Here is a 27,876-nt window from a genome sequence, read left to right as displayed (position 1 = left end):
TTCAAGCAAGATTAGCTCCTGATTAAGGTTTTTCATGAATTTGCATAAAAACCCAGAGTTTGGTCATTGACCAATACATTACTTATTCTTTTCACGTTCTGTCAGTGTCTCATTCAGAAGAAATGCTATCATCCTGTGGTAGTTGTATACAGACTCTATTCCTCATAATTCTACCTTTGCTGATGTGTGGCTTGTTAGATAGAAGCAGAAATTCATGACTTAAATGTGATACGACTGTATCTTTCCATAATGTTATATTCTCTCTTTGTAACCGTGAATGGCTATTACACTTACCTTACAAGCAAGGAATTGATTATGCTCTTTTCCAACATTTGATTTTTTTATGTGGATTATGTTATAATTTTTGTGATAAGCCAAAAAATAAATAGCTGTGTGTGATGAGCTGCAAGAATTGTATTTCTTTTGGTTGAATATGCATTTCATACCTGTGAAAACAGTTTAACTTCTAAAAGCAAAATATAAGTACAGAGGACTACGGCATTGCCTGTGCATGAAATCACATGAAATTCATTATATTCGTTTTCCATTAGAACTCTTGGGTTACACCTTATTTACAAGGTTTTGCTTCAACTTTTTTGTCCGCCTTTTCCCACTATGAATTTATTTTCTACATGATTTGTGTGTTGCGATGTGTGGTGCTCTCTATTTGTTATTTAATCTTATTTCTCTTGTTGGACTAGCTAATAATTTAAATTCATTTGATGCAAATGTTTCATAGATTGACATCATCTGACATCATTGTTTTTGATCCTCATTAAATTTCTAGGCACCAAGCAATTAATGCGTGTCTGGCTCCTCTATATTCTGTTGAAGGGATGCATGTAATAACAGTGGAGGGTGTTGGGAATTGCAGGCGTGGCCTACATCCTATCCAGGTTGTTTACCTAATTTATGCATGCATGATTTGCAACCAGTCATGCGTGTGATTTTTTTTTTTCCTTGTCTAGAGAATTATTGAACTATAATGGAGACAAACTTTTTTTAAGTATACTTGTGCAACCATAAAGAAAAAGAAAAGGAAAAATGGATCAGTAATTCCAGAGGTGACAGGATCAGTAATTTGAGATATGAGAGTGGTAGGTTTCCATTAACACCTTCTGGTTTGACGTGGTATTGATTATTTGGAGGTCAATTATAAGTCAGAAACCCTTGGATGCTTTACTTGATTGTGAATTTGGTGTTGTTTCTTCTTTGATTATTTTGCAGGAATCCTTAGCACGTTCTCATGGCTCACAGTGTGGATTTTGCACTCCTGGTTTCATTATGTCCATTTACGCATTGCTACGGTCGTCTCAAGAACCACCAACACTAGAGCAGATTGAAGAAAGCCTTGCTGGAAATCTTTGTCGATGTACAGGTTATAGACCCATTGTTGATGCATTTCGAGTGTTTGCCAAGACTAATGACAGCTTATATGTTAATGGAGCCTTGGAAGGCCATAGTGGTCAGTTTATATGCCCTTCAACTGGAAAGCCATGTTCTTGTGGGTTGAAACCAGGAAATGAAGATGAGAAGCTAAAAACAGATAGGTGCTCTGTTGATGATTATAGTCCAGTCTCCTATAGTGATACTGATGGAACGATATTCACCAACAAAGAGCTTATATTCCCCCCTGAGCTTTTATTGAGAAAACTAACTTATTTATGTCTAACTGGACTAAATGGCCTGAAGTGGTATAGGCCTTTGAAGCTTCAGCATGTATTAGACCTAAAAGCAAGATATCCAGATGCAAAATTAGTTGTAGGTAACACTGAGGTAGGTATTGAAATGAGGCTCAAAAGGATGGAATATCGGGCTTTGATATATATTGCACACATCCCTGAACTTAACCAGTTGAGTCTCAATGATGAAGGTATGGAAATAGGTGCTGCTGTTAAACTTTCAGAGCTCATGAAAGTACTGCAAACTGTTTCAGACAAGCGTCCTCCCTATGAGACTTCATCATGTAGAGCTCTCATTGAGCAGATCAAATGGTTTGCCGGAACACAAATAAGGAATGCTGCATCTATTGGTGGAAATATCTGTACTGCCAGTCCAATATCAGACTTGAATCCTCTTTGGATGGCTGCAGGAGCAAAGTTCCGCATCGTTGATGGCAAAGGGAACATTAGAACATGCCCGGCTGAAAAGTTTTTCCTAGGTTATCGCAAGGTGGATATGGCTAGTAGTGAAATCCTGCACTCAGTGTTTTTACCTTGGAATAAGCAATATGAGTTTGTCAAGGAATTTAAGCAAGCTCACCGGAGGGATGATGATATTGCAATTGTTAATGCTGGAATGAGGGTTCTTCTTGAACAGAGGGATACAAAGTGGGTAGTTTCTGATGCTTCAATTGTTTATGGTGGTGTAGCTCCTGTTCCCCTTTTTGCATATAAAACAAAACTATTTCTGATTGGAAATACGTGGAGCAAGGAGCTAATGCAGGATGCTTTGGAAGTTCTACAGGAGGACATTGTGTTGAAAGAAAATGCTCCTGGCGGAATGGTTGAGTTCAGAAAATCTTTAACACTTAGTTTCTTCTTCAAATTTTTCTTGTGGGTATGTCACCACGTTGATGGACAAACATCCTGTCCTTCAGGCATTCCTTCATCCCATCTCTCAGCCATACAACCATTTCATCGAACATCTGTAACTGGAAGTCAGGACTTTGACATAACAAAACATGGAACTGCTGTAGGGTCTCCTGAAGTCCATCTTTCATCGAAACTTCAGGCAAGAATTTTCTCAACCTGCACCAAAAAAAATAAAAAAAAAGGAAAGCAAAAAGAAAGAGTAGAGGAGAAATCGGATGGTTGATGTTGTAATTGTTAATTTCTTGCATTTACTACTTGCCTGATTGACAGTTGCAAAATTTCATGCATCAGGGGGGGATGGTTGGGGTGGGCGGTAAGGTGGGAGGGGTTGTAAGGAAGAGGTCTTGGGTTCAAGACCTCTCACTTACCAAAAAATAAAAAAAAAAGAATCATGCATCAAACAAGAGCTATATATTGTATCAGCAACTATGGTCAAGTCCGATATCTTTGTGAGAAGACAAAGTTGCGTAATATATTACTAGGTCATTGACAGAATTTGCTAGCCTTATTATTGGTTTGCGATTAGATGCTAGCATTTGTTGGTTTTCATGTTGTTTGGCTTTCTTTACTTCAGCATATAATTCGATGCTTCAAATTTACAGGTTTCAGCTAATTTGACCATGTGAACACATGGAACAGCTAATTTTGTTGTTGCTGTCTGCTCTTTAGCTTTCGTTCATCACTGGTGTTAACACTTGGTAAATGGAATAACTATCTGTACTCTGCTTTTGATATGACAGCATAACTTTCTTTTTCATACTCCTGATTTTAGTTAATCTTTAATCTTTCTTTTGTTTTAAAAGCATTTAATCTTTTGTCTTGTAGATTGTGACATATGTTTTTCTATTAACATGGATTTCAACTGCCATGAGCTTGTTGGTGTCATATGAACCTCTATGAAGTAATGAACTTGTTAAAGTTGTAGATGACAAATCACAAAATTTACTGTCCACACAATTTTGAATTTGTGTAAGTTTGATATGAAGGGAAATGCTCGACAACAGTATCTATGATTTTTAACAGCTCTTTTGTATTTATTCTTCTGCATGCATGTTAGAGAAAGAGCCAGCTAAATATGGGATATGCTCTATTGCCTTGACGGGGATGGACAAATTGTGACTTAAACATTTTGTGCCATACCCTGTAAAGAGAGCAATTGTCTAGCTAGTTTTATTACCTCATGCGATCATGTAAAGTTTAGTTGGGATGGTTCACATAGTTTATCTAGCTCTATCCGTCCCTGATACCTGTTGTCTTTACTGAAGTGCCATATGCTACACAAGCAGAGGCTTCCTTTAGGGCATGGGGTTTTGGTTGCTACACCAGTGTACACTGGTTTAATTGTTTCATGCATAATGTCATGTTTTCTATCTGCAAGCACAAAGAATCTTCTTGATTTGTTTGGTTGTTTCATTTCTTTGCTGTTAAAAGTTTTGCCTCAGTCATTTGAATTATGTGAATCCACTGCAGTTCCTTTTTGGCAATACTTGCTTATATTTGCTCTATTTTGATGTTTTGAACTAATTAGAAATTTTTGGCGGTAGTTAGGTTAGATTCTTATGCTTGAGTATGGGATTTTTGAAGAAATGAATATTCTGAGGTCTTAGGTGATACTTTAATTGTTTACAGGTTTCAGGAGAGGCAGAATATACTGATGATACCCCAGTGCCTCCCAACAGTTTGTATGCTGCTTTGGTGCTAAGTAAAAAGCCTCATGCACGTATACTGTCTATTGACGATTCTGGAGCCAAGTCTTCACCTGGGTTTGCTGGAATCTTTTTTGCTAAAGATATTCCTGGTAACAATAATATTGGGCCTGTCATTGCAGATGAGGAACTTTTTGCCTCGGAATTTGTCACTTGTGTTGGTCAGGTAGATATTATGTTTTGAAGTTTCTTTTTTCTGTTGTAGATGGATTAAAGTTTTGGTAATCAGCGAGACATAATTGTGTTTTACCAAATAGTTGGACTCTTGTTAAAATATCTGAATGGTCACGTCACTGACAAATCTACAAGTTGTTGCACAGTTAGAGTTTCATTAATGCACGATAAACTCTGACACTTCTTGCCTAAGTCACTAAGTGCTTTTGGAGACATACCCAAAGCAGAGTCAAGCCTTTGTACCTTGGTTAGACTGAGCAATGCAAATCCCTGAATTTTACTAGCTGTAAATAACTAGAACAATCACAGCAATACTGAATAAAGGTGAAGATAGACCATTATTAGCTGGAAAAATATGAACAGGTGATAACTATTAAAACCTTTTAACAAAGATACCTGTCCAGGTGAAGAATATGCAGATGTATTTGTTCAAGAAACCTGATGAAAAAATTGAAGAAGATTATTAATTGAGGTCTCATAACTAGCTTGGGAAGTCTTGCTATGAATATGCAAAGAACTCCAGATACTTGTTATCATAAATTACAAACTCGTGATCATTCATCTGTTATTTGCACCTTTTAAAAATATGTTAATTGAGTTATGGACTCAAAAGGATGCCAGTCTCAAAATTAATTTTGGTATATTTGCTAGTGTCTCAATTGTGTTCTTATCACTTCAGGTAATAGGAGTAGTTGTTGCTGATACACATGAAAATGCAAAAAATGCTGCAAGAAGGGTTCATATTGAGTATGATGAACTGCCAGCTATTTTATCTATGAAAGATGCCATTCACTGTAACAGTTTCCATCCTAATACAGAAAAGTGTTTGAGGAAAGGTGATGTAGATCTGTGTTTTCAATCAGATCAGTGTGATAAAATCATGGAAGGGGAAGTCCAGGTCGGTGGTCAGGAACATTTCTACTTGGAGCCGAATAGCAGCTTAGTATGGACAGTGGATAATGGCAACGAGGTTCATATGGTCTCATCCACCCAAGTACAAAACTCTCACCTCCTTTATATGATCTTACCTTAATTTCCAAGTTCTATATGAGTATAGATTCTAAACACTAGTTAGTATCTATAAATTCCTCTGCAATAGCTGAGGAAGGAAGGCATCAAGGTACAAATGCTTTGATTTTTTTCTTCATCTATATTTCATTAGTGGAGTTCCTTTGGGGGTTCTTTTGTGACTTTTAATATCTAATGTTGTTTTCACACAACATCATTACAGTTGAGAATGATACATGGATTAGTTAGGTAACTTTTGTTGTTGACGGTTTTCTATAATGAGAATGAGAATGATGAAGAGCCCTACCTGCATAAAGGTGCATGAATACATTTTGAACAATTTAGCTGTTAACATCTAACTTCGTATGCATCTGAATTTCGTATGCCAGTAGATGTTTGTGTATAGTAACATTTATTGTATGCGCCAATCCAAAGGAAAGATTAATAGCTGCAGATAGTTTTTTTAGACACTTTGAAGAATTTTTTTGAGTGAGAAAAACAAATGGAAACCCGCAAAATTAGAGGAACACAATGTTTGAATGTGTTAATTATTTGTGTAAGAACAGCATGGAAGATTTTCAATAATGGACACAAAGAAGTGGTTTCTTCGCCCCCCTGCCACCTCTCCCTCCTGTCTATGGCTTCATGCAAGCACTTGCAGAATTTTAACAAGCATACTAGTGCTGGATTTAAGAATCCCATTCTTTATACGGGCACTAAAGTAGATAGACGATCCTGCAGAAAGTACATGTAATTTTTGCATTTTAGAGTTAATACATGCAAACTGACCAGAATGTGCCAATAGCAAGATTTCACCAAGATCTTTTCTTTTCACTTGAATGAAATCAAAGTAGCCTCTCTGTCTCCTTGTTCCTGTAACATAAACATTAAAATTCTTATCTAGCTTTATCATTATTGTGCTGGTTTTGGGAGTCGCATGCCTCATACTGGCGATAAAGTATCGAGAAGATTTTGCCAAGACCACATATGATTCTGGCTTTTTAGAGTTCATTAATATAAAGTTGGCAGAATGTGGCAATAACAAGATTTCACAAGTCCAAAGATAATCTTTTTTTTTTTGTATTCCGTTCTTCTTCTTCTTTCCCAGCTTTAATGAAATTATTGTGCTGGATTTTCGAGTCCCATGCCTCACTGATGCTAAATTATCGAGAAGATTTTTCCAAGGCCACATATGATTCTGTCTTTTTAGAGTTCATAGATGTAAAGTTGGCAGAACGTGGCAATAACAAGATTTCACGAGTCCAAAGATCTGTTATTTTGTTCTGTTCTTCTTCTTTGTCTTTCCCACTTTTAATGAACTGACATTGCAGTCATTTTTTTCCTGGTCTCAGTATAAGCAGTGATCTTGTTGAGTTTTATCATTTCATCATCATAATCAGATAAAGGTATCATTGCTTGTTATGCCTTGAATGAAGCACATGGATGTGTGTTCTCTAATCTCTACAGCCTTTGCTTTAGTGTCAGTTTATAAACTATTTCTCCATTCATTATCTTGTCAGTTAAAACAAAGTAGAAAATGTGATATTGCTTCAGAGTGGGGTAGAACTTGGAGCTTCTGATAAATCAAGATGATGATTGTGATCTTTCTGTTAACAATCTATGGTGTCATGTGTCTCTCACCTGCTCCAGTTGTGTGATTTATTTATTTTTGATGGATCTAAAAATGGGCAACCGCCTTGCTTTCTGCTTATTTCAGCCCTACCTTGCAAATTGCCTACTGCTTCAATGTCTTGTTCTTCTGCTTTTATCACTTTTAGAAGCAGAATGTACCATTCCCCCTTAATTGTTAACTCTTGTTTCTCCAATAGTAAATTATTGAAGTGAATGTAGTTGTCCTTCAGATGGTGTGGGGTTTGCATTTACTAACGCGACTGCATGGTAGACAAGAAAAGGAGACATTGTTGAGGACACAGGCTTTAGTTATTAATGGAAATGAACTTGTCCAGTGTATTTCTGGGGTATCATAACATAACTGGTTGTAAATTTCTTGCATATGCAAGGGATTTAAGTACTTGGAATGCATTTAGTTGGTTCTTCAATGCAGTGCACTTCATTAACAAATGACAATGTTTGGTGATTATATCATTCCATTACGATACACTTTGGAAAGCCGCAGATACGTTATAAAGTTTGTTGCAACTTGCATTTTGTTTTGCTCTTGGCTGGTGGTTTGGAAGATGGCAGTTCTACACCTTTACAGCAGCTCATTTGGTTATGTGATGGGGAGGATGTTGAAAAGTGAAAGTGATGAATATGTATGTTTGGGAGTGTACTGTGATTGGCTCGTTTTGGCTTGCATGATGCTCATATAAAAGAAAATTGACTTACCGATGTTCTTGTGCATTCAAATATCATTCCTGTTCTGCTTCACTCTGCTTTATATATGAAGGTAAAGTAGTTGAGATGAAAAGCATGTAGGAGAAAGATGACACTTGTACAATTGAACGACCATTGCAGTAACCATCAGAGAAGTCTCGTTCGTTCTCTAATGGGACTAATAAAAGCATAACATAACAGGTTGTAAATTTCTTGCATATGCAAGGGATTTAAGTACTTGGAATGTATTTAGTTGGTTCTTCAATGCAGTGCACTTCATTAACAAATGATAATGTTTGGTGATTATATCATACCATTACGATACACTTTGGAAAGCCACAGATACATTATAAAGTTAGTTGCAACTTGCATTTTGTTTTGCTCTTGGCTGGTGGTTTTGGAAGATGACAGTTCTACACCTTTACAACAGCTCATTTGGTTATGTGATGGGGAGGATGTTGAAAAGTGATGAATATGTATGTTTGGGAGTGTACTGTGATTGGCTCGTTTTGGCTTGCATGATGCTCATATAAAAGAAAATTGACTTACCGATGTTCTTGTGCACTCAAATATCATTCCTGTTCTGCTTCCCTCTGCTTTATATATGAAGGTAAAGTAGTTGAGATGAAAAGCATGTAGGAGAAAGATGACACTTGTACAATTGAACGACCATTGCAGTAACCATCAGAGAAGTCTTGTTCATTCTCTAATGGGACTAATAAAATCACCTCATTTTTGTTTCTGTGACCATTTTTAGGCAGAAAATTTTTGGAGTATAAAAACACAGGAGGAAATTGGTAAAGAAAGCCTTTAAATGATGGAAAGCAAAGTTTAATGACTATAGCACTCTCTCTCTCTCTAAATTTGTTTTGTATTTTCATAAAATTTGTTTGTCAGTGCTCTTTCTGGCAGATAGTTGTGACATAAAATTTTCATTTTTAGGCTCCACAAAAGCACCAGAAGTATGTGTCTCACGTTCTTGGACTTCCAATGTCAAAAGTTGTTTGCAAGACAAAGAGAATTGGTGGTGGGTTTGGTGGAAAAGAAACAAGATCAGCTTTCCTTGCTGCTAGTGCTGCAATTGCATCCTATTTGTTAAATCGGCCAGTAAAACTTACTTTGGACCGTGACATTGACATGATGATTACTGGTCAGCGGCACAGCTTTCTTGGAAAGTATAAGGTACTAATTATCTTTCAGAATCAACCACAAGCTTCATTCTATGCCATAAAGTTTTTGTATTTCGATTTTATATTAACTCACCAGTATATGGGGTCCAAGGATTACCATGATGTCAGAGAAATCTTTCTTGTTTGCATCTTTTTCTTCTTTTGATCATGGAATGTAGTTCTACTGGAAATTTATAGAAGATGAGACTGTAGAGCTTTTGACTTAATAAGAAAGTCTAATAAGAACACTATTGTGGTGATAAGTGGGACTTATCCATTAAATTGGAATTTCAAAACATTTGAAGAGTCCGTACATTTATAAGGTATCTTTAGATTTGACTATGACTAATATAAACACTGAGCAAGGAGTGAATAATTGAGTTTAAACTTTCATAAATGACCTAGATTGTTCAGTGAGATGGTGCTGTTGATTACTCTCCATTTCTTCACCACTGATCACTATAAAATTTTCCGAAATTTGGGTAGAAAACTCTTAATACGTCATCAATTGAGTCTTATCAAAAGAAGTATGGGTGATAAATTACAGAGAAATGAGGTCTCCTCCAATGTCTGAAAAAATTTTGTTGGACTATATGGTACATTGTGGATTATTTGGTGGATGATGAATGTGTCAATGAAGTAGGCCAAAGTGGTGCCTAGTTCCTTCTTGTCTCATTTTGGAACTCTATCCTGAGTTCATGTAATTCTTTCTCAAAGGAGACGTATATCAAACCAAATTCTTTTGGATGTAATTGATAAACTTTTTATTACAGTTTTCTTTTATTTCTTTTTTATTTTTTTGACTGAGTTAACTTCATTTTTTCTTCTTATTTTCCTGGAATAATATGGTGTAGGTTGGCTTTACAAACAATGGGAAGGTCCTCGCATTGGATCTTGAAATATACAATAATGGTGGAAATTCACTTGATCTGTCACTTGCTATACTTGAGCGTGCTATGTTCCATTCAGACAATGTCTATGAGATACCAAATGTCAGAATTAATGGAAGGGTCTGCTATACTAATTTTCCTAGTAACACGGCTTTCAGAGGATTTGGTGGCCCACAAGGCATGCTGATTACTGAAAACTGGGTTCAGAGAATTGCTATGGAATTGAAGAAAAGCCCAGAAGAAATCAGGGTATACCTTCCGATTTCACGAATTTAGATGCTTAGTAATGATTATTGCAGCTTTGAGTGAAGATGTCATTATTGGGAATGGAAAGGCATTTATCAATGAACTTTTCTACGTATTGAACGTCATACAAAACTTACGTGTGTCTATTTTTTCTTCTTTTAGGAAATAAATTTTCAGAGAGAAGGATCAGTATTGCATTATGGACAAAAGATAGAGCACTTCACCTTGGACCGTATCTGGAATGAGTTGAAGACATCTTGTGATCTTTATAACGCTCGCAAAGAAGTTGATCAGTTCAATAGTAATAATCGATGGAAGAAACGTGGAATTGCTCTAATTCCTACGAAGTTTGGCATTTCTTTCACTACAAAGTTTATGAACCAGGTTGGTGTTGCATTGGACTTTAATCTGGTTGCAGCCTTCTTAGTATTTACAATCGGACATGCAGACCAGCCTTCTGTCCAGATAATTTAATTGTGGCCTTATTAGCAGTCTTATTTCTCCTTGTTATTTGCTGCTAAAAGTGAACGTTATTGTCCAGACTTATAGGGCCTGTTCTCAACTGATTTTTTGAACCTGCTTTTAGCTTCTGATTTTACAATATCAGTTATGTGATGTTCTCAGTTGCTTTTTCTATCAACCTTTGGCTTTTGTAAAGCTAAAAAAAGCCAAAAGTAGAAGCTACAAGATACCTGCATTTTGGATTCTGATTTTGTCCTTTCAAATGTCAGCTTTTACAAAAATCAGAATCAGTTGAGAACAGGCTCATATGGAGCTGCCTTGCACCTTTATCTAAGAATTCTGAGAAGGGCTTGAAGGCTGTATAATCATATAAAAGAATTTGATTCTGGGACACCTTAGATGTTTTTTCTTTAGCACAATCATTCCTGTTTCTTCTGAAACTTTGAACTGGAAATGAGATCTTTTGTTGTCAATTTTTTTGGGTCTGTCGTGTAACTGGAGTTGCCTTGGTTCAGCTTATTTCAAAATGATTTTCTTTCTGAAAAAATACTACATGAGTACTTGATATGAGGTTCTCCTAAATGGCTACAGGCTGGTGCCCTTGTTCAAGTCTATACTGACGGAACTGTTTTAGTAACGCATGGGGGCGTTGAAATGGGGCAAGGGTTGCATACAAAGGTTGCTCAAATTGCAGCTTCTTCCTTTAATATTCCTCTGAGTTCAGTGTTCATCTCAGAGACGAGTACTGACAAGGTATTGCCATACTAATTACTTCTACATTTGGATACTCTCATATGCTTTTAAAGAACTGTTGCCATATTGATTTACTGTTGCCTCCAGTTCTTACCAAGGTGTTTGACTAATTTGAATTGACAGTGGTCTTTATTTGGTTGTTAACTTCAAGTCTGGCAATCAAGATTGAAGCAACACTACTTCTGCCTCCAATTTGTTCAGTCAGTAAACTTCAAAAACATGTCTTATATGGAGCTACTGACAAAACAAAGCTTAAGTAGCAAAATTGAACAAATAAACTATGTTTGTGGTCCCCAAAAATGATAGAACTCTTGGCTTTGGGCCTTAGTAGTGCTTATGGTCTGAGTACTAAAAAGCTTACATCCAATGAAAATTCCAACATGGTTTCCTAATTCTGCATTGTTCTCCCCTGTTTGGTGAATACTTGAAGTCAACATCTATAGTGCGGGAGTATCACAATTAATGATCTTTACCTGTCTGTTGCATCTGATTATGGACATCTTGGATATGAGTGGTCTGTGCTTCTATCACCAAGATAGGGTCATTGAAATCTGGCTTCTCAATCTTTTCCCAAGACTTCAATGAAAAAGTGAGTAGTTGGAACAAATAATAGGGACTTCTTTAGATCTCATTCCAAAAGTCAATGAACAACACCAAATTAATATTGCTTGATTTTGCAATGGCATCTTTTAGGTTTTCCCTTACTGTATTGCCTTCAAAAGTTGCTTTTTCAACCTCTACTTTCATCAGAAGATCTTTCATTCAAGTATAATCTTCACTGAGTTTTCATGAAGAGCAGTGTCTTGAGATTATATGATAATATTCTGTGTAAATTGCTGAAGAACAGTTTTGCTGAAGCTTCACAAACTTCAACTATCTCATTAGAAATTGCTGAGAACTGGATTACCCTTGTTGGAGCTTTAGATTCAACATCAGCAACAGATATACCTGATTTTCTGACTCTAGTGGCAGTATTAGTATCAGATCCTGTTTTTCCAGCTCTTGTTAAATGAATGATGAGGATTCTTGAAGCATCAAAAGTTTATCATGCTTCTCTGATCCATCTTTAAAAGCATGGTTGATTTGTTCCTGCTCTGGCAAGGATGAATTTAAGGTTTTGATTTCTTCAGCCTCGTAAGATGGCTTGGTTGTCCTAGTATAACATGATGGCTTTGTTGTTCTTAATGTAACATCAGCTTCCCTGGGCTGTGGCCAAGGACATCCATACATCTCATTCTGGCATAACTAATGTTTTTATTTGTGTGGATAACCTTAAAATAGCTGTAGTTGGATTAGGTTATTCAGTATGAAGTCCATTAAGTGCTCTTTTTTTTTACTTGAGTTTCGTCATTTCCAACCTTCCATGACTCAAGTACTGATTTACCTTGACAGCTTTGCTCAAAAAGCATCCTTTAGTTGACAAAAACTTCTTTTCCTGCAACTGCGTCATAATTTCATACTACAGACCAGCTTTTTATGTATTAATTGTTTTTTGAGGACTTGCAACAACTGAATGTTGAACAAACGGCTCAAGAAACTTAAGCACATAATCAATAACTAATATGTTTCCTTGCTCCAAAACATTATGTTGTCTCAAAAGTTGAGACAAGTCCAAATCTATTTGTTTAAGTTTTGTTTTATCTTCTTTTATGATAGCCATGATATAAAAAATGATGCAGCTTTTCTTAATGAGTTTGAAGACCAATCCGACGTAAAAATAAATATAAACGGAATAAAAGAAATGTAGGAATCACATCTAGGTTTTACTACTGTGTTACCATTAATTGCTTGAGTCCTGATGAACTTTGAATTCGATAAGTGCAATTCTAATAAGTATTATTGACGATTTGGAATTCCACTTTTGGAGTTCGAAAGTTGGAGTCAAGTTATGCTCCTAGAATACATGCTTTTTTTTTTTAGTGCCTCATCAGACAATTTCACATAATTATTTATCTAAATGTTGATGTTTTGAATAGTTTATCTGGAAAATTGCATAAAAAGTGATTTTTCTGATATGATCTAGAGAACCATTTCATGAGTATTGAACTTTGTCCCTTCTAAGTACCCCAAAGAACCTTACGCCCAGCCTTCTGCATTTAGATTGCGTAGAATTCTATGATACCTGATTATTCCTCGTTCTGGAACAGCTCAGAATCTAGGTAACCTTGGGAATGACTTTTGGTAAACGTAATGAGTCCCTCATGAGAGACTGGTATCATACAAAATATGGAAACCAATGTTTCATTTCTGCCAAAAGTTCCTTCTTCACTGATTTTTATCTCCTGTTGTAGAGGTGGTGTATATTGTATGCAGCTACTAGTTGATTTTACATCACAATGAAGTAATTTCCTGTGTACTTCAGTTTGCCGTTTAAATAAAAGTGCTTTACTCCTAAGCATTTGGCTAGAAGACTGGTCTTGCAAAAGAAAAGCTGGAAGTATTAAGATTGATCGAGTAACTAAACTATGAGCCTGGGCCCCAAAAGACAAAACTCTTGGACTGGGGCCTTGAAGAACTTAGGTTACAATGAAAACAAAACTGGAGATTGAACTTATGAATTGCCAGCAGATATCCATTTTCATCTCCATTTGAAGCTGCTATAGACATGTTATATATTAGTCTTAAGGCTCAAAATTGATTGACATCAAAGCTAAAAGGAAGTCATGTTCATTGGGTTGAATTATAATTTTGTATCATCAGTTCTTTAGACTGATTGAACTTATCCAGTTTCTTTTGTTTCACTTTGGCATGTGCATGTATTGTTGAATCTGATTGCTGATTTCATTGATGGCTATATATTACTAGGTTCCAAATGCAACTCCAACAGCAGCTTCTGCAAGTTCTGATATGTATGGTGCTGCAGTTCTGGATGCTTGTGAACAAATAAAAGTTAGGATGAAGCCCATTGCATCAACACGTAACTATAGCTCTTTTGCTGAGGTACTTGCTACACTATGAAACATTTTTATTTGTGCACTCTGCTTTCATTGTATTTGGCTTATTCTGCTTGCTGATCTCTGTTCGGTGGGTCATAATATTCTTTATAACAAAAAGATAAAGAGCATGTTTGGATAGGAAATTGTTTGGAAAAATTATTTGAAATAGCACTCTAGCACTTCTTGTAATGTGATGTATGTGAGATAAAAAGATGGTTGGGAAGATAAAAAGGTGTTTGAAAAACGTGTTTATGATGCAAGCAAAAAATATTTTGGCAAATAAGATCATATCTAAACAGTTTCAAAGACTTTCATATACCATTACTGGCGGAACATTAAGTGTGTTTGGATTGAGATGATTTGAAAAAAAATAATTTGCTTCACAAATTCCAATCACCTTTTTATCTCACATACATCACATCACAAAAAGTGCTACAGTAATTATCTCAAATAAATCATTCAAATAAACTCCTATCCAAACAAACTCATGTCTAAACAGTTTCAAAGACTTTCATATACCATTACTGGCGGAAAAGAAATTTTATGCCAAATAGACTTTCATAACAGTTTCATATACGATTTATGGATGACAAGCAACCCAAATAGTGTAAGAGCAGTTATTAGTCTGAATCTTCAAAATAAAGCAGAACTCCTGGGAAAAGAAAATGTTCCACACTAACTGATTCAGGTCCATAAGCACCCCTAGTGGTACAAAAAGAGTGGTTGTGGTGAGACTTAGATACCCTTCCAGAAATTTTAATTTGCTAGTGCCTCGTTAAATTTCTGTCTGTCAATCAACAATTGCTGGTGCTCATCTTTTTCTCTCTGGCTCTCCAATGTTAGGAGACTCAAATGATAAATCTTGTTGAAGTTTCCCCATTAAGCGACGAATGCCCAGAATACAATATGCCGTTTTATATTTTGATGCGATATACTTCTCTGCTTACGTACAGAGGGGAAAACAGAAGAAGTTCGATATGTGTAGTGATTTTCCTTATACTTTGCCTGATAAAAAAAGAGCTCATGTGCAGTTGCTGGAAGGTCCATATTCATTAACAGCTCCTGTTTGCAGGCCTTTGGTCAACTATACGAACCTGATGTGCACAGAAAATCTAAGCATTAAAGGCATATATGAAAAAAAGGGTTGTTATCCTATATAAGAGGCTCAAAGAAAAAAAGTGTTCCTTTCTTATTTTCTATTTCCTCTTCCACCCCTATTTGGTCTTCTTTGTCACCTTCAATGACAGCCATCGCATCAATGACCACCACCACCAACAACCCACCACCATGGCCACCAAACCAACAATTATCAACATTCCAAAGCATCAGTACCACCCCGGTGAGGAGCAGTAAAAGAAAGGAAAGACAGAAGCAGGAGGGGAGGGTAGTAGATCCGAGAAACAATTGCTGAATGGGGGTGGGAGAAGAAATTAGAAGGCAATGCAGACTGCAGTTGAAAGTAAGGTCTCCAGAGAAATTTGGGGGAGGGCCGCAGGGGCAGAGAGAAGAAGTAGGATTGCCAGCATTAGGCTGAGTGGGTTTAGGCGAATGGTTATATTGTCAGAACAGGAAGGGGGTGGAATAGCACTGGGGCAACAGAGGAAGAAGGTTATGAGTGTCCTAATTCTCAGTTTTTGAAGTTTTCAGTGCTAGGCGCACTGTGAACTCATAGAGTATCATTATTCTGTGAAAAAAAATTTTCAACAGTTTATAGCAGAGGAAAAGTTGTTTTATGTCTGCTCTTTATTTTATCACTTATACATACAACCTGGAGAGATCTTTGTTCTTTTTTCTGATATTATTAGTATTGCGCATATCTAAGGCCATAGTGTGCTTCGGTCTGGATTTTCTGCACTTTTTTACTTTTTGAGATAGTTTCCCAATATAAGTTTGCTTCAATATGCTGCAATATATTTCATGTTCATATTGGATTGCAGCATGTGAATTCGAATAAGAAAGTTTTTTGAGTTGTAATTTTAGTTCCATCTTTAAGAGGATTTTGGGTTTTCTCCTCGGGTTGTGACTTTAGCTTTTCTGCCTGCTTTTTGGAGCTGGATAAAAAGGGGAAAATGAGAATTTTAACACTGTTTTTGTTTCACTGAGCAGCTAATATTATATGTGACTGACTTTATGTGGGCTGAATTTTTATCAGCTTGCAAATGCCTGCTACATGGAGAGAATTGACTTGTCTGCCCATGGGTTTTTTATTACACCTGATATTGGCTTTGATTGGAAAACTGGTGAAGGGATTCCATTCAGGTACTTCACCTATGGAGCTGCTTTTGCTGAAGTTGAAATTGACACGTTGACAGGAGATTTCCACACTACAAAAGCAGACGTTACCTTGGATTTGGGGTTTTCTCTCAATCCTGCAATTGATGTCGGGCAGGTTATTCTCTCATCAACCCCTCTATTATATTTTATTGCATCCAATGCTAGATTTTTGTGCACTTTTAACTGCAGAGAGTAATCGTGATCAGATGGTGGTATGTCATAGCTTCTGTTCTTGGTGCCAATGTTTTTGTGTCAAATCCACACTGATGTGTCTGAGTATGTGTACTAATTCTTATTCTTTTGGTGGTGTTTGTAAAGAGATATTGTAGATAGGCTCACCAGAATCGCTTAAAGTGGAAACAGTTAATTCATGAAAGTTGAATAATTGTCTGGATCTGAATACAAAAAAATAAATAAACAAATAAAAACAAACACCTTTAACATCTCAAAATCTAACTATGGGGATTAAATAAACATCAATTCAAAGCTTTCAACCTATGATAATTTTAAGCTGCAAACCTTGCCATTCTGCCAAGGTTCATGGCCAAAAAAAAAAAAAGATGGTTTAGACTTTGCTTCTTTGAGCTTTATGTCTTGCAGTTTATCTAAACCACATTTTTCCAAACCTCGAATGGAAGTCTAAAGCAACTACCTGTTGCTTAAATGTTTCTTCCTATAGTGCATGGAATATGTTTATGAACTGTAATAGAAATTTAAATTCATATATTTCACTCATGAGGGCCTGTTCTCAACTGATTTTTTGGACCTGCTTTTGGCTTCTGATTTTACAAAATCAATAATGTAATGTTCTTAACATGTTTTTTAAAGATTTTGGCTTTCTATAATCTGACAAAGGACAATCACAAGCTAAAAGATAACTGCTTTTTGGTTTCTGATTTTGGCTTCTAAAAATCAGCTTTCACAAAAATCTGAATCAGTTGAGATCAGGCCCCAAGTCAATTGGACTTTGGTTTAATGAATTCTACCTGCTTTCTGTGCTTTTGGTTTGAATGAGCTTCATGCTGTTGCTTATGTTATATGCAGCTTTTCTAGTAAATTTTATTGGCTGTTCCACTATAATGTGACTTTTAGCTCATTCATAATTGATGCATCATCATATTTTGACAGAGATTAGGCCAATTTTAGGAGGAATCAGTTCTATACAAAAGAGAAAAATTCCATCTGCTGTTGTCTTTTTTGACATTGCCTTTTATATGCCATTCACACTTTTGACATGCTTGGTCATTAAAATATTCACAGTACTGCCTCAACATTTCATTGTCTCAAGCTGAATGTCCATTGTCCAATATGTGACAAAATAGCAATTATCTCTTGTTCAAGGCTTGGCTGTTTGTAGATATTTTTCTCTTGTTGACAAAACAAATATATTCGTCTTCCTGTTTCATTGTTAACTTCTTGAATATTGTATGTTAATCTTTAATTGGAGTTCATGACTTGGAAGTATGTTAGATGGAAGAGAAGACAAGAATTGTCAATAACGAAGAATAGCCTGTAGATATGGCTTTGATTTTGTTTGAGAGAAATTGCTCAAGCAGCACAACCCATGTATAGTGTGTCGACTAATTTGGATATATATTTGCTGTTGGGGGTTGATGAGTAAAATATAACTCCTACGTCAATTATGGAAATCAGGAACGCATTTATATATCCATCAATGGGTTAAGTAGCAGATGCGAATATGGGGATTCCGCATCATGGCCATTGCAGTTTGGGTGCTGTAGCTAGTGGGCAAAATAAAGGAGCTTATGATGCACAGCCTTCAACTTAGAGTGCATTGCTACTAGAATATAAGAATCGCTGTAATCGTAAATCTAACTAATTGATAGGGGAGCAGTCAGCCACTTTAAATCAACTAGTGTTCTCCCAAATACTTCTACAGGAATTATCTTTTTAACAAATTATTGTGTTTATGTGGAATTTTCAATGATTTTCAGGATGCCTCAGATGCTTTGGCCAACTTGATGCAGTTCAAGTTGATGTATATTCAATTGAGAAATTTGGTCAAGGTTTTGGCAACTTTGTGGTGCATATTGACACAAAGTGCTTATTAGATGAGCTAGGTTCACTAGTCAGCCATTTTGACAAATAGGAAGAGTATGTGCCTATGGATATATTCGGGTTGAGAGATGGCCACAAATATTTGCAATCTCCAGTTAATAGTGTAAAGTTCCTTCTTCCTTGGGCCTAAGGGAGGATGGCATCCCGTGATCAATCCTTGGAATGCTTGCCGTTACATTTATGAACTGCCTTTTTCCCATTGTTCTGATTTTATCCACATTTTAACATACTTTTCCCTAGCATACTCTTGCCAGGGCCACACTGAAATCCGAGAAGTAAACTTGCGTTTCATTCATTATGATGTTCATCCAGAGAGGGATCTATTTGTTGACAGTTGATTTTCTGCAGTTAATTGCTTTTTAGACGCTTAGTATAAGACTAGCACCAGTGAAGGGTTAGCTATTACGCTTTTACCTGAGAACCTGAGACTTTTAACTGTCCATGAGAGTTTTGGTGCATAATGATATTGTAATATAGATCTGAGACAGGAGTGATAATGATTGTACAAGAAGAACAAAATCCGTGAAAGAGAGGTGAATGTGAGATCCCTGAATAATTCCCTGTATCCAACTGAAGTATATTATATGACAAATAAACTGATGACCTTAGTTCCCTTAAGATCTCTAAAACTATCTCTCCTTGCGTTCATGAAGAAATAATATCTGATTTTGGATATGAGCATGCAGATTGAAGGAGCATTCATACAAGGTCTTGGATGGGCAGCATTGGAAGAGTTGAAATGGGGAGATCCTGCACACAGGTGGATTCCAGCTGGCTTCTTATACACTTGTGGTCCTGGAAATTACAAAATTCCCTCTGTCAATGATGTGCCCCTTAAATTCAACATTTCTCTTTTGAAGGTAATCATGCTACTATCTTTTTGATATCTATTGTTGTACGCTTGTAAGATGCATTGGACGGATGTCAAATTCCAAATATTGTCGGTTAGATGATAATCTGATTTAGTAATTGATATTTACCACTTATTGAACTCACTTTAGCCGATGAATGTGATTTTTTATCATGATATATGTCAGCAATTAGTTGGAATTCGAATAACATCCTTTTATGTAGTAGCAGCATGCAAAATTCTATGCACACCTACATTGAAATTTATGTAGTCTTTGCAGGGTTATGGTTAAAAAATGTGTCATTGAATAGTGGTATGGTCATAGAAGGCAATATTTTATCGTTAATAAGAAAATATAAGGTCCTTAGAAAGTTAGGTAAACCTTATCAATACTTGTTTCTTGGCTTGTGCATAGGCTCTAAAATGGTTTATTTTCCATTTTGGTTGCTTTTTTGGTTTTGGTTTTGGTTTGGATGATTTCAATTCTTACATCCTGTTTTTGGTAAAGGTGGAAACAATAAATTCCGTTATCCATTTTACATTTCAATCTACTTAAAAAAGAGTGTTCACAAGTTGAATGTGGTACATATTGTCATGCAATCTGTTGGTACCTAATTGACTTTCGTGCTTGCAACAAAATATATCTTAATTTGGCCGAACAGAATCGAGCATTAGCAATGCATTTTCTTGTGCAAACTAAATCAATTTTCTTAAAGAGAGGTGAAGCTCTATGCTATGGGTGAGCACTATTTCTCTAATAATAGCTGCACCGGATGCTAATCAGAAGTATGGAAAACTTTGAACATATTTATTATACAACTTTCAATTCTCTGTCTTCTTGTTCCAGAAGCAATATTCTTAGCTTCTAAACAGAAATTGCTAGATTTTGGTGAAAGAGAATTTAGTTCAGCTAATTTCCTTGGAGCAAGTCTAAAAAGGAAATTTGGGAACCTGGAAATATAAGAGCTGGTAAAGTGAAGCAGCTAAAATGTTGCATTTCCCTGATTTATAAGCAGTCAGTAGTGTAGACTAAAGTAAACAGTATTATGTGCATTTTCCAGGTAATGTTCTTTGTCAAGGTGAATTCTGTCTAGAGATTATATCTTTGCGCAAAGTTTTTCTTGGGGAAATATTTCTCTCTTTAATGCTGTTTCATTTGCTTACCTCTTTTCTTGTATGCTATACAAGGGTGCTCCAAATGCTAAGGCCATCCATTCATCTAAAGCTGTGGGGGAACCTCCATTCTTTCTTGCCTCAGCAGTCCTTTTTGCTATAAAAGATGCTATAGTTTCAGCAAGAGCAGAAGTAGGTTGTAGTGACTGGTTTCCTCTAGACAATCCAGCGACACCTGAACGCATCCGGATGGCTTGTACAGATGAATTCACTAAAGCATTTGTAGACTCGGATTTCCGCCCGAAGCTCAGCATTTGATAAAAACTTACCCTGTATTTATTGTAAGAATCATACTCGTACATCTTTGTGTGACTATTGTAGCTATGTAATTCCAACTCTGAAAAGTGAAAGCAATAAAAAAAAAAAATTTGTTGTATTATGGTATTGGTTAAAAATGTTGTATTATGGTATTGGTTAAGTAATGAGGTTGCGAGGTATCAATAATTGTGCTATTCCTACTCATTATTTGTGCCATGAAATTCCAATGAAGAAAATAATGTCAAATCTTTGCTGTGAATCAGCTGCTCAAATATGGTTTTGAGCACTGAACTTGAGAATTGCTTTAGGAGGAATGTTTTTATGCGGTGCTAATGATTTCTTGACTATGTTTGTAGCTCCAGAATGTTTGAGTTTATGGTCCTAACTATTATTTGGATACACCAAGAAAGATGTACGGTTTAATGTGGCTATTATGTATAATATTTACTCATTGGTGGTGCTAGCTCTTCTGAAGTCATTTTTCATACAGATTTGATTTTCTTTTTTTCTATTTTTCCCCCTTCTTGGGGGTTATTGTACGGGAGTACATTTTGTTTGTGATAAATATGTACAGGTGCTAAAAGGTGCACTCCGAAACATCCCAACTGATCGAGAAATAAAATTTGGTTTATCTGCATCAGGGAAGAAGATGTACATTTGCTATGGAGACCAGGTTAATTCGATGAATATTGCTGCACATTCAATTGGGTTATCTTTTAATAATTTGATGTCGAAGTCGATATTTTCAGAAAATTGATGCAAGTCCTTTTTGTTTTTCAGGAAATTGACTTCTTTGCTGCAACTTTTATCCCTTTTTTGTTTCGTTGCATTTATGCTGTCATCCAAAGCAGCTCGAGTTCAAAGTCAACATCAAGTTCGAGTTGACCAAATCGAACTCGAATTCGAGGTCAAGCTCAAAAATATTCAATTCGTTAACTCGCGAGTCGATCTGATTATATATATATTTTTTTGTTTTAAATTTTAATAGTACAATTACATATATATTTCTAATATTTTATTACTATTTGTTAAGAAAATTTATTATTTTATTTATTTTTTAAAGATAAAATAATTTTTATTTTTATTTTTTAAGCTCAAACTCAACTCGAATTTGAGTTGAGTTCGAGCACGAACTTTACATTAAGAGTTCGTCGAGTTTGAGTTCGAGTTGCATAAAATTAAGTTAAGATCCAGTTCGATTAGGTCAAATCTCGACTCGATTCGGTTCGTTTGCACCCAAACATGACTGCAATTTTCAATTTGGGACTCACATTAATCATTTTGAGATCACTACTTCCTATAAGGGAAAATCGTTCAAAACGTCCCTCACATTTTATAAGATGATTTTTTCTGTCTCTTACTTTTAAAAGTGTAATTTTACATCCCTTACAAATTCACATTGATCAAATTTAGTCCCTATCTAGGTTTTCGACTAATTTTTAACCGGAATCTACCACGTGCCTTGCATGTGATCATTTTTAAGGGTAAAATTATCATATCAAATTTTACATAATTTGATTCATAATCCCTCACATTTCGCAAATGAATTTTTTTGTCCATAACATTTTACAAAATGAATTATTTCGTCCCTCACATTTTTCAAAATGAATTTTTTCATCTCTCATTGATTATGTGTACGAATAGCTTTTTTTCTTTAAATCCATGTATATATCTATTTGATTTCACCTGAACAGTGCGAATAGCATATAATATATCTTTATTTGATTTCATTTAAACAGGTTAATCGTAATTGTGCATATGCTATTCAACATATATATACAGAAGTTTAAAACTAATAATTTTGTTTTAAACCATATATATATCTAAATGATTTCACCATGTGAACCTATTCAATATTTGTGACGTTTTTATTTTGGTAATAATTTATTTATTGAGTTGTATAATAAGGTCATCTAATTAATTGATCCTAACTTAAATTCTATAGTTGTGCTAACAAATTGCAATTTAAATCTGAAATTTTTACTCACCACTTTTAAGACCAACAATTGAATTACTTGCCTTGTAATTGTTTTCAAATTTAAAAGTGCCAATCACTTACTTCTTTTTATCATACTTTTTATTTGTTTATTTTTTCTATCCAAATTTAATTCGATATAAACGCTCGATAATGTTTAGGTTTAAATGTCTTCTTTGTTTTCAATTTTTGAGTAACGAAATGAATATGAGTGAAAAACTAATAATTTTTTTAAAATCCATGTATATATCTATGTGATTTCACCTGAATAATATGAATAGCATATAATATATCTCTATTTGATTTCAAATAGAGATATATTATGTGCTATTCATACTACTTAGGTGAAATCAAACATATATATACATGTGTTTAAAAAAATTATTCACACACATGATCAATAGGGATGAAAAAATTCAATTTGAAAAATGTGAAGGATGAAAAAAATTTATTTTGTAAAATGTGAGGGACTTATGTAAAATTTGATTTGACAATTTTACCATTAAAAAATGATCACATTCAAGGCATGTGGTGGATTCCAACCAAAAACTAGTCAAAAACCTAGATAGGGATCAAATTTGATCAATGTAACTTTGTAAGGGACGTAAAATTACACTTTTAAAAGTGAGGGACGAAAAAAGTTATTTTATAAAATGTAATGGACGTTTTGAACGATTTTCCATTCCTACAACTCATATTCACCATATTTAAAGTCCTTGTGTGAGTTTTTCCAGATGGTCGATTTTAGCATATGAGTTCTTGAAAAACGAAAACAATTGAGTTTGAGGTTTACAAAAAAAAATGATAAAAGTTCCACTTTCGCGCTCCACTAGTCCACTTGATGCATCTTTGGTTCTAACAATTGATTCTCACTGTTCTTTAGGCAACTGCTCGAGTCTTTTGTCGAAAACAAGCGAGAGTCCAGTTTTTATTGTACAAGTGTCGACAATAAAATTTTAATTTATTTTATTTAATTAAGGTTAGGTTAATTAAATCTATCTTGGTCTGAGCGGGGATAGCATGTTTCTTCTTCGTGTCCACAGAGTTTTGAACAATCAAATATTATTTCGCGGCATTTCGTATATGAGCTTCTTTTTTTTTTTTTTGAAATATCTTTGAGCTTCTTCAAATTGGGCTTTATGAGTATTGGTACCAATTTGATCATTCCGATAGGGCGGGGCAATGAAAATTAATTATTGGGCACAGACAAATCGGTAAAACAGTAATAGCGACAAATATATATTATTCAATCAATCAGGTCAAACATAATATGTGTTTATGTAGCTATTTATCAAAAAAGTACTTTTTGTGGCGTGATTTGTAACTACTTTCCATGAAAATGGAGCAACAGGATACACCGTTGTGATAGTTGGAAAAACTGTATTCCTTTTCTACATTATAATATCTCATTCCTTAGATGGAAGCAGTTCTAACTAAATATTTTACTTATTGTAAACAACACACTTCAGTTATTAACAATGATCTCATCAAACAAGCACAAGCGCAAGTTTATGAAAAAATATCTCTTCTATTATGAAAGTCGCATAGGTGGAAAACTTATTCAGAAGATTTTTGGACTTACAAAATTTTATGCCAATGCTAGGGGGCCTTAAATTAAATTTATGGCACAATGTCCACTAATTTTAAGTGGATTCATCAGTCAAAATAATTCACAATGGATTACTTTGGCTTGATCAATTTATTGAAGTCTATTTCATGTCTTTATTTTTTTAAGCTACAAATCACCCAACTCATACCAAAAGATTCTAGGGGCATTTATTTAAAGCCAATATAATACAAATCTTACAAAAGGTTTTTTGTGTAAGGAATCAAGCATACATGCACAGTAAAAAATTTAAATTTTGATTCCTACAAATAGATATTCCTTTGATTGGTTCCACAAGATGAGGAGTTAGTTAAGAAAATTGCGTTCAAACAAGATAAAGATCTTCTTCTTGTTGCTACGTGATGCATCGTTGCATTTACTTGAAACTATCCATGCTTTTAGCCTTTAATAATGATCCATATGAGCTCCTTAGCAAGATACCTTTTAGATTAGAATTGCTCAAACTAGATAAGTGCAAGCTTTCACTAGGAACTTACCACACAAGTTGATAGAATCTAGACAAATTAAAATTCTAGATTTTCTCTAGAATCTCACACAACTTGAATTGGTGTTATTTCTTGCTAATTTAATCTATGATAGTATTTATAGACAAATTAAATTCTCTAATTATTATAAAAAAAAAGGCAAGTGTTTTCCAAAAAGATTAGTTTTCATCTTCTAATACAATTTAAAAGATTTAATCTTATTTATTCCATAGGTCCGTCAATTTTAATTTATCTCATAAATTAAAATATAAATTATTACTTATCATTCAAAGTTATTTGAAGCCCGTGAGGCGAGGAAAAATGCAAGGTGGGACAGGAAGAGTTTTTCTCCCCTCATTTTTAAACAAGGCGGAGGGTGGGCTCCCCTACTTCATCTCCTACTTAATTTTTTTAATGCATCATACAAATATATATATATATATATATTATACATTATATAATACAATTATTTGCATGCAATATGAAATTGATAATGTGATATTTTCTTATGATAAAATAATGTAATCTTGCTTGTTAATTTTTTGTGGTTTAATGATAAACTTGTTACATTAGTTTACTTTATCTTTTGTTATGAAATGTAGTTTATTAAAAAAAATAGTAAATGACTTTGATTTTATGTAATATCAAATCTAGAGAACGGATTCACAAAATAAAAATAATTTTTAACCTATATTTCACGTAAAATTTTTTGCTAAAAATTCAAAAGAATGATTATTAAATTCATTATTAGTATTATATGTATGTATGTATGTATGTATGTGTGTGTGTGTGTGTATATACATATATATAATCAAATATAAAAATAAAAATAGTAGTAGGGCAAAACGAGGATACCCGTAGGGGTAATGAGGCAGGGAGAGGGACGGGATGGGGTGAGGGACGAGGACTACAAACGAGCCAAGTCGAGTTGAACTTTGGCCTAATCGAGCCGAGACTCGACATAATTTCATTGAACTCGAACTCGAGCTCGAGCTCGACGAGCTGACAATTTCAAGTTCAAGCTCGAGCTCGACTGGATTCGAGCCGAGTTCGAGCTCGAGCTCGAGCTCGAAAAAATAAAAAATAATTATTTTATTTTTAAAAAAATAAATAAAATAATATTTTTTTCTTAATAAAATAATAAAATATTAAGGATATATATGTAATTTTACTGTTAAAATTAAAAAATATATAAAATATATATATACTTAAAATAAAAAATATATATACTTAAAATAAAAAAATAATATATATATATATATATACTCGTTTGAGCTCGAGTTCGAACTCGAGTTCGACTCGAGCCAGATCGAACTCGATTCGAACTCGATATTGATCAAGCTCGAGTCGAGCTTGACTAGAGCCGCTCGCGAGCCGATTCGTTTGCCGCCCTATGAAGGACTGAGGGCAGCCAGGGAATAGACATGGGATGAGAAGAACTATTGGGTGACGAGGGTGGGAGGGGGTGGGGTAGGGGAGGGTTCCCATTGCCCTTATTTTTTTCATCTTGCTAATGAAACCCTTAATATATGTGATTCATTCGATTCTCATACTCGTTGACAATAAGTATAACTCTCATAACAATTAAGATTGTTTTGAATTAGATAAATTAATATTCCTTCAATTTATTATTGATTTAACTAATCAATCAACTTATTCTTATAGATTAAGATTGCTATCTAACAATACATCATGACTACTCAAGTAATGAACATCATCAAATAGATTACTTCGCCTTTCAATGAATGTTTTCTGTATAATTAATATCCCTCACCATACTAATTTCATATTAATCTTAGAGGATAAAATATGTGCCTACTCCAATTAGATTAATATTATTTTCTTGTACTAAAACATGGCCAAAACTTGGGTAGACTTTATTTTCATAAATCCAATGGCCCAGATTGTGCCACACCACTTGGAGAGAGGTACAGCACAATCTGAGTCATTGGGTCTTTGAAGACCAGGTCTACTCAAGTGTGAATCTTAAAATATAACTCTAATGAAGAGTTACTTCGAAACACCTTTCTAATACCTTTCCACTTAGTGCTAAAATTTCTTGAGCTAAACTTCTACAAATGGCCAATAACAAGATAATTCCTCTATCATAAGAGATAGTGAGTTTGTTTGGACAAATAGTTTTTGGTTGATTTAACTTGAAAATTTGAGCTGTATGCTTTACCATAGCTGATATCTGGTTTTGTGCCTGATGTTAGCATTTTGAATTATGGCGGTCAAGTGTGGAGAGAATAGAAACGCCATCGTGTAACTTTTGTCAGGAAGCTTTTTGAGTTTGGTGCTGAATGTAGTACGCCGGTCCCACGGTTTGATTGATTGCCTTTCTTATTCACTTGTCCGAAATTGATGAATTGGGAGGCTTTTGCCCAACATAGTTTGCGGGTCCCATGCTGTTTGACCATCAGCATTCTTCATTAAGGTGTTGGGATCTGATGCTCTGGACTTTATTTGGAAGCGAATTGTTTTATGTATCCTTCCATATATACCAGCAGCAATTGTTGGACAGGAAATGAACAGTCACGAAAAATGCAAATAAAACCAGAAAAACACGAGGCCCCTTACTTATTAAAAAAGTCCAATTTTGACTTTAATTATAGATTAAATCTTACGACATAATTATATATTAAATCTTATTACCAGATTTTCCAAGAAAGCCAGCCCCAAGTTTTTTATTCCAACTTGTCAAGCTACCACTACTAAAAACTTAAGACTCACGGTACAAATACCACACGATATTAATACTCCGATTACAACCAAATCTTGTTTTCAACAACAAACTTATTTTGAGTACGAACGAAGAGGATATATGGGCATCACAAATATTATGTACTTCTTAATACGCTGCAAGCCTCTAACTAATAGCAAATCTTTAATTGAACTGCT

At 34.9% G+C, this 27,876-nt stretch overlaps 1 protein-coding gene across 4 annotated transcripts in view; it reads left to right on the top strand.

The window, feature by feature from the left end:
• The window catches only part of LOC113701417 (xanthine dehydrogenase 1-like), a 29,269-nt gene extending 8,242 nt beyond the window's left edge, over positions 1-21,027 (top strand). For 3 of the 4 annotated variants that reach the window (XM_027222054.2, XM_027222055.2, XM_027222057.2), the window contains 12 exons: positions 788-896; positions 1,228-2,733; positions 4,224-4,466; positions 5,154-5,468; positions 8,762-9,001; positions 9,843-10,127; positions 10,287-10,508; positions 11,178-11,339; positions 14,145-14,279; positions 16,428-16,664; positions 19,315-19,488; positions 20,667-21,027. In XM_027222054.2, the coding sequence (XP_027077855.1) occupies positions 788-896; positions 1,228-2,733; positions 4,224-4,466; positions 5,154-5,468; positions 8,762-9,001; positions 9,843-10,127; positions 10,287-10,508; positions 11,178-11,339; positions 14,145-14,279; positions 16,428-16,664; positions 19,315-19,488; positions 20,667-20,909 (3,871 nt within the window). In that variant the 3' untranslated portion in view covers positions 20,910-21,027. The remainder of the gene's footprint in view (positions 1-787; positions 897-1,227; positions 2,734-4,223; positions 4,467-5,153; positions 5,469-8,761; positions 9,002-9,842; positions 10,128-10,286; positions 10,509-11,177; positions 11,340-14,144; positions 14,280-16,427; positions 16,665-19,314; positions 19,489-20,666) is intronic. The other variant, XR_003450906.2, reaches the window with a different exon arrangement.
• The last annotated feature ends 6,849 nt before the right edge of the window (positions 21,028-27,876 follow it).

The sequence above is a fragment of the Coffea arabica genome, chromosome 7e (genome assembly GCF_036785885.1).
Source record: "Coffea arabica cultivar ET-39 chromosome 7e, Coffea Arabica ET-39 HiFi, whole genome shotgun sequence".
Lineage (NCBI taxonomy): Eukaryota > Viridiplantae > Streptophyta > Magnoliopsida > Gentianales > Rubiaceae > Coffea > Coffea arabica.
This window is presented reverse-complemented; position numbering and strand designations above follow the sequence as displayed.